This window comes from Neofelis nebulosa, chromosome 9 (assembly GCF_028018385.1).
Source record: "Neofelis nebulosa isolate mNeoNeb1 chromosome 9, mNeoNeb1.pri, whole genome shotgun sequence".
Lineage (NCBI taxonomy): Eukaryota > Metazoa > Chordata > Mammalia > Carnivora > Felidae > Neofelis > Neofelis nebulosa.
The window spans coordinates 694314-709347 of NC_080790.1; the positions used below are offsets into that span (position 1 = coordinate 694314).

At 54.3% G+C, this 15034-nt stretch overlaps 1 protein-coding gene across 1 annotated transcript in view; it reads left to right on the forward strand.

The window, feature by feature from the left end:
• SNTG2 (syntrophin gamma 2) overlaps positions 1–15034 on the forward strand; it is a 180065-nt gene that overhangs the window by 45670 nt on the left and 119361 nt on the right. The window contains exons 2-4 of the mRNA XM_058682379.1: positions 5845–5982; positions 14133–14189; positions 14278–14335. Coding sequence (XP_058538362.1) covers positions 5845–5982; positions 14133–14189; positions 14278–14335 — 253 coding nt within the window. The remainder of the gene's footprint in view (positions 1–5844; positions 5983–14132; positions 14190–14277; positions 14336–15034) is intronic.

A 15034-nucleotide genomic window follows, 5' to 3' on the forward strand; every position in this document is an offset into this window, starting at 1 on the left:
AGGGCGCCTGCCACGCATCGTCTCCTCCCTGACTCGTGGCACGTGGCTTCTGGTCGTGTCTGCCTCGGCCCACACTTCGTGTAAATACAGGATGTGCAAAAATACCTGTATATACAGCTGCTGCCTCTAAGGGTCTCCCCTTCATTCCCAGACAGCATGACGATGGCTGCACAGAACCCACATGATTTTTCGGCGTCGTCGTGTAGAAGCTGTTTCACGTGGTTTATGGTGTGCGAGCACCTCCATTCTCTCTTCTTCAGGTTTTTCGGTTTCTGTTTTTGGTTTTGAGAGAGGGAGCGAGAGCGAGAGAGCGAGCATGGGCGAGGAGCAGAGAGAGAGGGAGAGAGAGAACCCCAAAGAGGCTCTGAGCCGTCAGCCCAGAGCCCAGCTTGAGACTCCATCCCATGACCCGCGAGACCATGACCTGAGCCGAAATCAAGAGTCGGGAGCTTAACCAGCTGAGTCCCCAGGCGCCCCGTGCATTCTCTTAATCATTGGTAGGGTTATGTCACCAACAACTTATCTGTCCATTCAGTGGGTCGGGGCTGAGATCAAACTTGCCATCTTACTCAGAAAACCTGAAATACATTTTGTGTACAAGGGCTCGTTGAGATGTTCACAGACCGCAAGGCCTGCACTCAAAGCATACAGGTCGGTGGTTCACTTCTTGCGGAGCTGTGCCAGACATTTTTATCCCCCGGAAGGAAACGCCGTGTCCCGACTGGTCCTTGCACACGCCCCCGGCCCCCACCCCTGCATCCACTAGTCTGTGCTCTGTGGATCTTCCCTGGGCCTTCTGTGGACACGGGGTCGTGGTGTTATCCGTGGCTGATTGCTCTCTCTCACGAAGCAGTCAGGGTTCGGCCACAGCGCTCCGTGTGCCAGAACTCCATTTCTGTCGTTAATGTGATTCCACCTTCGGGGTAGGACACGTGTGTGTAGCCACACGTCACCTGGTGGGCATTTGGGTTGTTTTTGCCTGTTCTGAGGGACACTGCTGTGGACACTTGGGGACACGTTTTTGTGCGGATACGTGTTTGACTCTCTGGGTCTGTACGTGGGAGTGGATTTGGCGGCCGGTGTGGGCACTCCGTGTTTAATCACCGGGAGGAAGCACCAGGCTCTTCCAAAGGCACGTAGGGGTCCTCATGTGCCGAGCCTCACCAACACCGCTCCTTTCCACGTTCTGATGACAGCCAGCCTGGGGGTGTGCAGTGGCGTGAAACCTGTACTTTAAACCTATTTCTTGTCAAAAATGACACAGTTTGAGCATGAGAAGCCTAATGGAGAAAATAAAACATACCCATTACAGCACGGACAAAAAGCTACTCAGCATTTCAGGGTTTTTAGCCAAGGTGAAGATTCTTTAGCAGACATATCCGTTCCCCTAAATTATAAGAAGACAAAAACCCTAATTGTATGGCTTCCTTCTGTGCTTTGGGGTTGATTGTTGACCAAGACAAGTGAGTCCCCACAGGTCCAGCTGTGTCCTCCTGGTGGGTGGATTTGAGTTTTCCGGACACTTCTCTGTGATTAGGAGGACTGTCGCTCCCGCTCCTTCGGTCCATTCTCCGCTCCGCAGACATCAGTTACGTGCTGGTGAGCTCTCGTGTGATTTTCGTCCCCTGCCTGCCTGCACACGTCTGTGGGATTCGGTGGACACCCTCACTGCTTCACTTGACGTTAACACATTTCGTCATGGACTTTCTTCTAAGTATGCTCATGTCGCTTTCCTCTTCAACACGCATCCCCTTCCGAGCCGGGCTGGCTGGCTCTCTCCTGTCGTCCAGGTTATGGCCATCCGCTTTCTCTCCGAAACCCCACAGCAACAGCAGCGTATCTTGACGGTATTGAATCTGCATTGTTTTTGGCCTACGATCCTCAGGTCTGTCGTTCTAAATAGAGCATCATTAAATTACCCTTCAGGAATGTGCACTCTCGTTTGGAGAAACATGTGTCTTCCCAAGTGTGAGGAGTTCTGCATCGGTGGTCAGACTCTTTCCTCATTTTGCTGCATTTCACAGGGTCCTGAAATACTGTGTCCTGCCTCTGATCTGCAGCTGGTCCCATTTCTTTTTTCCCTTGAACGGGAAGCTTCTTGTCTGTATGTGCTGCTTGGTGGTTCTGAGGGCAGCGAGTGGAACACAACACGACAATCTACTAACCCTCCCCCCCTGGGGCTTCACCGTGGGTTTGGAGAATACATAATGATACATAGTGACGTCAGTGCCTTTGCCAATGCCTTCCCCTCATGAGGTGTTCCTAGTAACAGACGTACTTAAACAGAACAGAAGCACGCACGTTTTATAATTAACCTGAAGAAAGACTTCTTTGAGTCATACTTGGCCAGTTTAGCAAACGTGTGTAGGGTTTATAAATGTTAATGAAAAAGCGATACCGTAAAGGCCCATCCCTGCATGAAGACTGCGTGACTTTCTCGCAAGCTGAGCACACACGCACGCCAAGATGTGCGAGAAGGACGTTAAAATAGCCTGAGCATCTCCCGTGCAAGTGGGAAGCCATCGCCCTGTCTTCCCATCTGCTTCCTACAACTCGCCTGGCCCGTCAGTGAGACTGACCTGTGTTCTCACTGAAATCCTGCCCTAAATCAGCAGGCGCTGGTCACGATGAAGAAAAGTAAGGTCCATCACCAAGGCCAGAAAGTGGTTTATCGATCCCTCCGCGTCAGGATGCTTCGCTGGGAGGTCTGCATTCCTCCGGCATCTGGCCCACCAGGTAGCGGGGGGCAGGCCATCGGCCCCGTGGTCAGGCCGTCGGGTAGGACGCCTCTCGGAGGGCCGTGGACAAGGGAGGAATTGGGGGTTAGGCATTGGCCAGGTGGGTGTGAGGGGACAGGCAGGGTGTCCGCATAGAGGCCCTTGGGCGACTGTGGGTGGAGAGTGGGAGAACATCGACGAGCCAGCAGGAGAGCAGAGGAGAAGCCAAGGGCCTGTGGCAGGTGGAGGGGAGGGGGCCTCCAGGAAGGCGCTGACGCCTTCCCAGCTCTCCGTCCATGTGTCTGGGGGAAGGAGGGAGGGGCCGCCACGTACGGTCACGTCCGGTCACACTGTCGCAGGAGCGATGCAGACAGATCAGGGCTCCCTTAGGTGGATGTCACATCTGCTGCTTAGGATGGAACCAGAGAAGTTGCCCCGTGTGAGATCGCGCTGCCCAGCCTGTGACGCACGGTGACCTTGTGAGCTTCGGCGATGGCTCTCCCCCCTGACGTTTTTGGCTTTAAATGTACGAAGTGAAGTCCCATAAAAGAACACGCTTCTGGGAAATGTGGAAGACGAAGGAACGGTGGTTGGGTGAGAGATTTTAGCAGCATTTTTCGAACCTTCATACCAGGAGAACAAGCCGTGGAATTTATAGTGTGGGGGACTCCCCTACACTTCGAGAGGTTTGAGCTCAGTACTGCTGAGAGTGGGCATCTTGCCTCCACGGAAGGGAGGACGGGGCTGTTGTAATTAGCGGAGTTAACACAGGAGCGGCCCAGGCACGTGGGAAGCGGCTTCGTCCGACATCCACAGGCCCCTGAAGGTTTCACAGACGTGGTCACTCTCGGGCAGCACCTTCCCAAGAGCAAGTGAAGGAACAATAAGTTAGGTCCAGCAAGAACGTTCCGGCAAGAGAGAGTTCAGAGCGGGTCCTGCTAAATCAGGTGGCGCTTTGCCGTGTTTGAGTCATCTCGTGTGCATGTCATCTCCGTGCTCCCGTGTTGGTCTGAGAGCGGACAGTGTCATTCTCCGTCAGAGTGAATAAAGTTGTCGTCATTATGAACACACGCAGCGGCCACGAAGACCTAGTCTTGCGTAGAAGTGCAATAACGCGCCCAAAGTCACATGACCGACAGCAGGTCACACAGGTGTCTTTCTACAGGGACGTGTTTAAGTTACACGCGTTCCTCCAGCCCCTGCTGCTCCAGCCGCAGAGTGAGAGCAGACGGTCCTGATGCCACGTGGCACCCACAGCTGGCCAGGGGACGCTCCTGGCTGTGGGCACGTCTCTAGTGAAGGATTCTGGGGAGCCCGTGTGCCCGCCCGCCCGCCCGCCAGGCGGGGCGCCAGGAGGTCGGAGGGAGAGCGGGTCAGGGGGCGCTTTCCCTGTCGGGTGGGACTGGTGATGGTCGGGGTTGTCCTGCTCACCCGCAAAGGCTTGGCGACTCTGGTGCCTGCTTCTCAGCCACCTGCCGAGGCCAGGAGAGGAAGAGAACCACGGCTGGGTTCCCGGGTTCCCGGGTTCCGGAGCGTGGGTGTGGGGGCCAGCCCTGTGCAGACACCTGCGTGCAGCGCTCGGCCCCGGCGGCCACGCGTGACGGAGCCACGTCGGCTCCGGCCCCGGCAGCTGGCAGACGGGGTGCGTGTAGGCCGAGCGCGTCCAGACGCCCGACGGGTTTGCAGACGCCCTTACGGCTCCTATTTGTGTACTTTCTAAATCAAGCAGAGTTTTGAACGGGCTGTCTGTGGCGCAGCTGTTTGTGCGGACGGCAGCCTTGCGCGAGTGCGTCGGCGTGGTCGTGGGTGAGCGCGGCCGTGCCGGGAGTGCGGGTGGGCGGTACTGTCGCGCAGTCTGACCCGGCAGGACGCGGCTTTCTCCGCGCCGGCGTCACCTGGGGTGGGGGGAAGCGCAGGTTCTGTTTGGGTGGGAGGGTCTGTGGGCCAAGGGTCTGCGTTTCCAGGGAGCGTTCCGGACGCCGTTCCCCCTTGCTCTGAGCCCTTCCTCCCCTGACTCTCCTGTTAATAGAAGCATCTGGCAAGCTTCTAAAACCCTGAGGCTCAGACCGCACCCCACGCAGATTCAGGCGTGGTCTCAGGGGAGACCGGTGCGGGCACTGGTGCTCTGTGGGCGCCCGGTCATTCCCGAGCAGCCACGTTTAGTGGCCTGGAGCTGCCCTGGCACCACGGCGTCATCCTTCACACCTCGCTGGGCCTCCCTCTCGCGGGCCCATCCACGTGGCCCTGGCCTGAGGGTGCAGCGCCTGCCACCTCACCAGTCATCCTCCTGCCTCCCCCGCCCTCCTTCCTGGCGCGCAGGGTGACCACCTGGGGCCGCGCGGGTAGCGCCCTGCACGCGGCCCCTGCCGCTCGACAGGACGGAAATGCCAGCCTGCTCGCACCTGAGGCCCGACCGCCGGGGCCCAGCTGGGGGCACCCGGTCGACCGCGATTTTCACGCACCAGGAGGCCCCCTCATTTATCCAGAGACGTCTTTCCGACTCCCCCTTCTCCTCTGCGGACAAGGCCTGGCACGCCATCTTCTTTACTTAGATTCCCTCCTGACCGCTGCTTCCGTTTTCTGACTGCTTTGTCTGGTGTCAGAAGGAAGCCCCCCCTCGTCCCCGGGCTCCCGCAAAGGCAGAGGCCGCCCTGGAGGAGCCTGGCGCACGGGCCCTGCCTGGTACTTCCGAGGAAGTCGGTGTCCGTTTAATGATTATTTTCAACATTTCCTACTCCAACAAATCTTCATCCAAGTATTATCTGAATCTTTCTAAAGTCATGGTTTTCATTTAAATAGCTTTGGTTAAAGTAGAAAAGCCTTTCTAAAGGCAGAAGAAATTGCTTTAAGTAAAATACTAATAATACTTCAATATTTTGAAGAAAATCCTGGCCAATTTTCTTTTAAAAACATATTTACTCAAATCCTGTAAAAACTGTTCAGCAACGGTTATTCAAAACTTAGACTTCCCGTGTGTTAGGCCAGTCGCCGGAGCCCTGGTCAGATGGGAGGCAGATGTGCTGCCCTGTGTGGTCAGTGCAGGCGGGTCCCATGGGCTGGTGGGCGAGGGGCCGTGGTCCTGTTGTGGCGCTCACGCCCTTGGCCCGTTTCCGCTTTGCCCCCTCAGACCAGAACCGGCCTCGCCCTGCTGCACCACGAAGGGTCTGGAAGCCCCTGCGACGTCCGCCTGAAGCTGACGAGAGAGGTCCTCACGATTCAGAAACAGGACGTGGTCTGTGTCCGCGGGAGCAGCCACGGCACACATGTAAGTGCCCTGCGCCGCCGCCGGGCGTCGTGTGGACGCGCTGGGAAGGCCTAACTGGGTGAGGCCGCTTTCCTGTTTCCTTCGGGCTGTTTGCTGAGGAAGAGCCCCTCCCCCATTAACTGTCCCCAGACATCAGGTTCCAGGTGGACCCCTTTACCGTCTCCCTGACTCCCGCCATTCCTTTGCTGATGGGTTTCCCTTAAGGACCTTTATGTGAAAATGGCCCCACGCACCACGGGATGGAACGTGACACAACCTCATTGGAAATGGAAGGACATAGTGTGAGAGGTCGTCTGCTGGCGGAAACCTCAGCCGGGAGGTCTCTGTCTAGAACCATGTGCAGCGGCCATTTTCTGGTGCCTGGTGTCAGCTCTGTCCCTGGCGTCTGGGGACATAAACAGGCACTCCTGCCACTTTTGGCTTCAGTCTCTTACAAATGAACTTTTCTTAAGGCAAGAAACTTACTGATTAGAGGCAATAAAATGTCGAATAAAGATGAGGAAGAATAATTTTGGCTGGTTTTGTTTCAGTTTAACTCAAACAGGGCTACCCTATGTGGTATACTTAATATGCAGTATGCTGTACACGATGTATTTTAATATGCATTATACTGTGCGTGATACATTTCATACACAGCATACTGTATATGGTATATTTAATACACAGTATGCTGTAAATGATATTTTAATATATAGCATACTGTATGCAATATGTTTAACATACAGTATACTGTCCATGATATATTTAATATATAGTATGCTTCACACGATATATTTAATATACAGTATGCTGTATTAAGTGTGCTATATTAAAACTGTAGCCAATTTCCTGTTTTCCTTCTGCTGGACTCATAATTGGAAATATATAAATCTATGCATATACAATCTACGTCTCGCTGCTCTGTCCTTTGAATGCTCCCACCCAGGAGCTACAAAAACAGAGAGAGACTCAAGGAATCATGTAGCTGAAAATAAGTTTTTTCTGTGCCTTTGCTAATACCCCAGGTCATTCCTTTTCCCCAGTCCAGGGAGGGCTGTTGGGAGAGTGCGGGCTCTTACATTCACAGTTGCCTGGGTCCTCATGACCTTCGATTGGAAATGAAGTAAACTGGCCATTTCTCTCAAATCGGCGTTTCCCGGTAGGTGCAGATGCTGCCAATGTGATGTCTTGCCTGGGGGAGCCCGACGTGCCCCACACGGAAGCGACGCCGGGCTCCTGTGTGAGTCATACGCACACGTGGCCCTGAGAACGCAAGTGCTCGTGGCTTCCACTGGAAGTGTCCCTCTGTGCCCCACCTGTCTCAGGTCACTGCCCCTGTTCCGGATGCTCCCTGCCATCCAGGACGGGTGAGGCGACTGTGATGGGGGTGGAGGACAGTTCCTTCCGCTGTTCCTCCCTTGAATCGAGGGTCGGGTTGGACGTTGGGGTCCACCTTCCTGCAGCCCAGGCACTAAGCCCTCATTCAACCTACTGTCCCCTTCTGTCCTCTACCTGTTCTGAGTACTTGGTGGCATGGGACTGGGGAGCAGAGGGTTAGCAAAGAGTTTGGAACTGCTTAAAAAATTATCCTTCTTCAGAGTGACTTTATAATCTGTAGAGAATCCCTGACAACTTATAATAAAAACATTCAGTGTTTCTGTGCTCAGTTGTCCAGGAAAAATACATTCTTTATTCATAATGTCAGATTCTTGGCCTAAGGTTAAGTCCTTGATGAAAGTGATCAGTTCCTTCCTAGGATAAATGAGTGTGTGTTCGGACCTGTCAGTTTATGTTTATAATTTCCAGTGATTCGCTGAGGGCTGTGAACGGCCCCAGGACTGACCTTAACTCGCCCGCTCTGGAGAGTGGGTGGGGGGCACACGGGGCTTGGGTCTGTGACCACTGTGTCTGCCGGCCGCACTTCCAGTGTTCTCTGTGGGTTCCCTGCTTCTCCTCCTACAAAATCGTGGATGTTCTGGTGAAGAAACACGTGTCCCTGTGCTGGATGGTTTGGGGGGCGGTTCCGGGGGAAACAGTCAGCAACCTGAGATCAGACTCCTGTATCCCAGCCACAGAGCAGATTGGGTGCAGCCCCATTAGTTTGCTGGAGGGCTGAAGCACTGCATTCTTCAGTTGGTTATAAAAATAACAGCTGTCTTGCCTAAGAATACACCATGTGTCTGGAGACCGAGAAGACTATTTTTAACAAAGGTCACAGCTGATTTTGGAATGGGATCCAGAACACCTCTGGGGAGCTCTCACCGCGCCTGTGGAACTGGACGTTTCCAAGGAGGCCGCACCTGGCCGAGGACGATTATTCCCTTGAAGCTTATTCCGAAGGGCAGGAGTGGAAGGTCTAGTCAGTCCACGGTGCGTCAACAGAAGAAACAAGTCGGGGTTTTACACGCCGCCGAACCCCGAGCCTCTGTGGCCAGGACGTGACACTTACGTGTCAGATTCGGTGCAACACCTATTTACTGGGCACACAGTATAGATACTAAATTCCAGCAGAAACTAGCTTATCAGTAGGACCACAAGACTTAAAACTACCATTAAACGTCATTGCTGTCGTGTGTGACTCCGCCCCCGGGGGCCGGGACCGTCCTGGACACTTCACATACCTGACGTCACGTACCTGCCGTGGGTGACTCTGCCCCGGGGGCCGGGACCGCCCTGAGCACCTGACGTCAGGGTCGTTCTGCAGCCGCACATGCAGCAGGCCCATGGAGTTCTCGTCCTCGATGTCCGTTTTCTTCCCAGGAAATGGTGCTGGTGACCGTTGCCGCCTTTCGCGCTCTGACCTTGGGGCGAAGTGCGCGTGCCGCGTGCTTGGTGATCCAGCCGCGCGGTGGCGGGAACCGGCTCCCCCGACCCCGCAGGCGGACTCTGCGGGGGCTCCCCGCCTCCGGCCGCACTTTCTGGATTGCGCGCGTCCGAGACACGGGAACGGGTGGACGTGACCCTGCCGAAGCAATCGCTGCAATGTCAGTTCACGATGGATGTTATTTTTATCACAAAAGATGGAGGACAGGACTGCACTGACTCTTCCATAAAACCAGAGGATTTTTTAAATCTGCCGGTTCAACACTGGAGTTTAAAACCAGAAAATTCTTATTTCATTCATATTTCTTCCCATTGAGATCAACATGGCGTTTTGCATATTTCAAATCCTGGGATTTTCCCATTATCTCCTAAAGAGAAGGAGTGCTTATAGCATGAGAGACCTAGCTTTTTCTCGTGTTTCAGGGTTTTGTGTACATCATTTTATTTTACAGTCATCCCCGTACACGTGACACGTTGCATTTCTCTACTTGTAAGTTTATGCTTGTGGCTTAAATTAATGTGGTTGGGAAGGTCTGCATGAAGAGAACATTTTAATAAATTTATATCGTATTCGCTACCTTGAGTCCCGGCGAATTTGCGGCTGGCACATACTTCAGTGGATTCTGTGTCCTCGTGTTGCTATTTGGGACGCTAAGATTCAGAGCGACCGAGCTAAGCTCCTGGAGTTAGTCACGGGGTCAGGGCAGTGTCTCAGCTGCTCCTCTGTGAGGGTGTGACCCGGGGACGCTCTTGCACACGGATCCCCGGTTCTGGCGGGGGCTGCCAAGCTGGCGTGAGCGGAGGCTTCCGGCCCCTGGGGCTGGCGTCGGCCCACCTGCCACGACCTGGCTGCATCTGCATGAGACCTCAGGAGGCAGTCCCGGGGCCCAGAGGTCAGAGGACAGCTGACTTTCTCCCCCGCTTGGAGCAGGAGTGCTGGAAAGTCACGTCCTTCATGAGTGAACTTTAAACCACTGTAAGCAACAGACGTTGACCTTCGGGGACCTTAGGCTCGGCAACAGCCAGGTTTGTAGCACGCCTCTGGCACAGGAGGCTACGGAGGTGGCACAAGGACAAGACACGAAAAGTGACCCAGCAGACCTGAGTAGAGGGGCTGTCTTGAGATAAAGATGAAAACACACCCGGCATCGGAATATCTGTGCACCAGCTAAACAATGTATTAGATGCAAAACTCAGGCTGTGAGACCGAAAGACGTCACAGGAGTGGGGGGAGCTGGGCGTGAGGAGGTGGGTAGTGAACTTGTTAAAGTCATTTTCAAAAATTAAGTTTATTTCTCACGTAACAAGTGCCGTGAGGAATAGCAACAAACTGATATTTTAGTTTGGAATAAAGAATTAAACTTGTATTAAACTCCCCAAGACGGATGAATTTGTTATCATGACGCCTGCCAAAGTCCTGGCTATGTCTGATAAATTCTATACTCGATGCCCAAAATTCTATCATTGCTCGTTTGTGATAAAATAAATGCATTATTACTGCTTTTATCCACCTACATTTATATCCTTTCTGTGGTTCCCTTTTGCTTTCGATTCTCTGGGTCCATAAATCTGCAGTAGGTAAATGTCAAAACAGTTTGGAATTAATGATAAAGCAGAATATTTTCTTAAGGTCCTTATCTCTTATATTTGTGAAAAGCGCAGCTGGCTTCGGTTGGAAAAGAGTTTATTGAAGAGTTACCTTAGGTTTCCAAACTTGGTCCTCCCAAGTCTCTTCACATCTGAATGAATTCATAATTCATTGCTCTGGGAAGTGAGCGCACCCCAACCCTGAAGAGAAGGGGAGAACGTGGCTCGATGGATGAGGTACTGGCCCCACGGTTGTGCACTGAGCGAGCTTGTCAGAGAGGACCGCTTTGGTTGAATTAGAAGGTGCCTTTTGAGAGCACTAGTTTCCGTCTGCACATCTGCTGAGAGAAGGGCTTTCGAAACTTGTGTCTGTGGCCTGGCTGTGAGTTCGTGAAGCATCGGGACACAGGAGGGGCCTTAGCTGGGTTGCTGTGTGGACGTTTTCAGCTAAAAGCTGTACAAGTTGTGTTTCCTATTCGTTTTAACCATCCACTAACTTTTACAAATCTTGTTTTGAAAAACAAAATTGTTAAATACGACAATGCTACAATCGTGTTAGAACCTAGGTAGTTATATGATCTTCAATTGTGAGAACACAGGTTGGCTGAACCTTCTCCCGGCTTTGAATGCGAGATTCTTACAAGCTCCAGCGAGGGAGTTTAGAAGAGCAGAAAGAAGAGGTTTTTCATGACGAGACTTGACATCCTGATGTTTCTGTGACACTTGCTGGTTTCCCATAATTCTCTCCGCTGGCTGTCTTCGTGGGCCCAGGCTGCCCACGCAGAACCACGCAGATGGTCAGGTGCCCTCTTTTAGTTTGGAAAACCGTGCCCTCCACAGGCTCTCCTCTGAGCACATGCAGAGAGGGCTCTGGGGTCCCCCTCTTCCTGCTCCTGCGGGGACAGCAGTCCCATGGTCTGGGGCCCAGCCTGTGACCCCTCCAACCTCACTCTACCTCCAAATGTAGTCACACAGGGATGGGACTTCCACATAGGGACTTGAGGGGAACAGTTCAGTCCACAGCAACTTTCTGTGTGGGACACACAGTGTCATCCTTGCTTTCCAGACGCAGAAACTCAATTTCTCAGAGGGTTAAGTGACCAGGGTGCATTTGCTCCAAAAGGAAATTTTAGCAGATTGCATAGAGCACTTGAATAAATAGTGTTCTGGATTAATAACAGATAACAGTCACTTCAAGTTCTCCTGAACAAATGGTAAAGAGGCTCATTGCATAAATTTTTTCTGCTTTCACCTGTTGGGACTGTTAGTCCAGATTTTTGGTGTGCATTAACCTGTTTTGTCTCAGGTGATCATTTTCTGAAGTTTTATTTGAAGTTTCCTCCTGAGATCGGTATGTGAATAAAATGACTGATTTACAGTGTCATTTGGCAAAGTCTGTCGCAACAGAAACACACTTGGCACTTTTCCAAACATATTTTCTCTAAAATATATCCGCTTGCTTTCCGTGAGGTTCAAATGCTCGCATTAATGGCGAAAGTTGGAAAACACGATTGAATGTTTGACAAATTCCGTGCGGTGGAGATTGCTGTCTGGTGTGGAATCACATGACACTATTTTCTGGGCTTTGGTTAGAATATTCCCCGCAGAGGCACGTTGGGTGTCACCACACACGCGGCAGGGACTCAGGCTGAATGATGAGGCAGCCGGTAACTGTCCCCTCTGCCTTTCCCGCTGAGTCGCTAGCTGACTCCAGACTTTGCGGACAGAAGACCCCCACGCACCGTGGGATTTACGTCCCGAGTGTGTCTGCCCTTGGCAGGGATGAGACGTGCTTCCAGCGTTCAGCTAAGTACTTGGAAAGGCCCGGAAGGAGCCCCCGCGAGTCTGTCAACGGGCGTGAGCCGGGCCTGCTCTTCACCGTCACCCCCTCGCGGGCAGTGCGGGACACGGAGACAGTGTGATCCATTACCCTGAAGCCAGCGTCCCCGACCCGCGGCTCTCTCTCTGCGTGTGATGATACAAACGGCCACCAGCTGAAGACGCTGCAGCCACAGGACACTCAGAACACAGTGTTGCCGTTAATATCCACACGGGTAGCGGATTCCCACACGTGCGCTAAAGGAGGTACGTTGGCTCTGGTTTCTTATGATGAATTCACTCCTGAGAATGGAGTCACTCTTGGATTTTACACGTTGTGCAAGAGACACGTTGTAAACACTGGCTTCCCCCTCGGCCCTGCAGTCCCTGTGGCCCATTGCTGGCGGCTGGCATGCTCGGCTTGGGCAGGAGCCCACATGGCCCCCCCGATGGCCTGTTCCTGCTCACGGTGCTCCGCGAGCACACTCCTGATGGCCTGTCCCTGCTCACAGTGCTCCGCGAGCACACTCCTGATGGCCTGTCCCTGCTCACGGCTCTCCACGGCCCCCTGACGGCCTGTCCCTGCTCACGGCGCTCCGCGAGTACACTCCTGATGGCCTATCCCCGCTCACGGTGCTCCGCAAGCACACTCCTGATGGCCTGTCCCTGCTCACGGCTCTCCACGGCCCCCTGACGGCCTGTCCCTGCTCACGGCGCTCCGCGAGCACACTCCTGATGGCCTGTCCCCGCTCACGGTGCTCCGCAAGCACACTCCTGATGGCCTGTCCCTGCTCACGGCTCTCCACGGCCCCCTGACGGCTTGTCCCTGCTCACGGCGCTCCGCGAGCACACTCCTGATGGCCTGTCCCTGCTCACGGCTCTCCACGGCCCCCTGATGGCCTGTCCCTGCTCACGGCGCTCCGCGAGCACACTCCTGATGGCCTGTCCCCGCTCATGGCGCTCCGCGAGCACACTCCTGATGGCCTGTCCCTGCTCACGGCTCTCCACAGCCCCCTGACGGCCTGTCCTTGCTCACGGCGCTCCGCGAGCACACTCCTGATGGCCTGTCCCTGCTCACGGCTCTCCACGGCCCCCTGACGGCTTGTCCCTGCTCACGGCGCTCCGCGAGCACACTCCTGATGGCCTGTCCCTGCTCACGGCGCTCTGCAAGCACCGTTTGGTCTGAAAGCATCTATGCTTCCGCTTCCAGAGCAGAGAACATGGGTCATTGCCGTTGTTCCCACGGGATCTTTCTGAGCCACAGATGCGCCTGGCCCTCCCCTTCCTCCCACCCCAGGCCCCTGTCTTCCGCCCTCAGATCTGGTGCAGTTGGTTAACGATTGGTCAGTTTAGACCAAGCAGAACAGGAGCTGGGGATTGAACGTGTATGCGGTTTGGAGGCCTTGCTGGTTCCGGGCACCGCTGCACTTCCAGCTCGTTGCCACCCCTGGCGCCTTCACGCGTGGTTGGGCCCCGTGGGCCAAGGACCGGGAGATGGTGATCATTCAGGGGTCAGCTCTGACTACCTGAGAACGGGCCTGGGCCTGAAGGCGGTTGTGCCAGGTGGAGAGGCAGCAGGGGAGGGAGCCAGGCTGGGGACTGGTGGGAAGAACGGATTCGAAGGCGGGTTGAGATCGGGAGAGCACGGCCATTTCCTGGGGCCTGTGATCCTTGAGAAAGATCCGGAAGATCGGCCAGCTTGCAGGAATTCACCTTGGGTTTAAATAACAGCCGTAATAGGGCCTGGATCTTGTGTGTCTGTTTTTAATCCAGGTCTCTGCTCCTCAAGGTAACACTACAGACAGGAAGTGAACGTGTGTCACTCTGCAGGTGTATTTTAAAGAGTTACTTAACTTTAAATGAACGTATGTCTGCATTTTGCATTCACTCTCTGATCATGCATTTTAACCTAAACTTGTTTTGTTTTCTAAAATTTTTTAAAGCACAGAACCGTTACGCTGCGCAGACAGCCCGTTGGTGGCTTGGGCCTGAGCGTAAAGGTAGGAACGCATTCCTCCCACGCGACCTTCTTTCTGAGCGCGTGTCTGTGCTGATCGTGACGGAACGTTCTCTCTGCCTGTCTTCCAGGGAGGCGCCGAGCACAGGGTCCCTGTCGTCATATCAAAGATATTCAGAGGCCATGCAGGTAACGCGGCCAGGACATGTATGCCCACGGCAGTTTGTGAGATAATGTGTTATTGGAAATGATAAAAATAAGCACCTGTTTGTGTGCTGGGTCGTTTGGCGGCCGTTTTGTTTTGTTGTTGCCCCTACGTTACCCCTGACACGGCTCTGCCTTTTTCATGTCCTCTGAGGCCGCAAGCCCTTAAGAGAGATACTGCTTCCCCTGTGGCCATCAGGGCAGCCTCTGGAGACACGTTCAGGGCCAGACCACAGGGTCTTCTCAGCAGTGTGATGCCCGAGGACACACGGTCCTGGCGTCGGCAGTCATGATGCTCATGGAGGTCTGTGACAAAAATCGCGTCCCGCCCTCTGGGAGCGGCTTGGTGGGGAGGCCGGGATGGCCGTCGGGGACGCGGTTGGACGGTGTCAGGCTTGGCGGGGTTGGGGGGGGATGGTCGCCCCGCAGCTGCCGTTGACTCAGGTCACCGGGAGGGGGAGTGGATGTGCGGTTTGCGGCCGCACCATCCAGTGCTGAGTGGTGGGAGATGGTTGTAGTACAGTCACGTAGTTAGATGGCAGGGACCAGTCCGGTGTCCCAGCAGGCCCTCCGTGCGGCCGCCTCCACTCTGCCTGTGGGTGCTGGTCCCCCTGAGGCTCAGGGGCCGTTTGTCCCCCTGCTGGAGGAGGAGGGGAGGCAGCAACCCGTGTGGGGGAAGGGGTC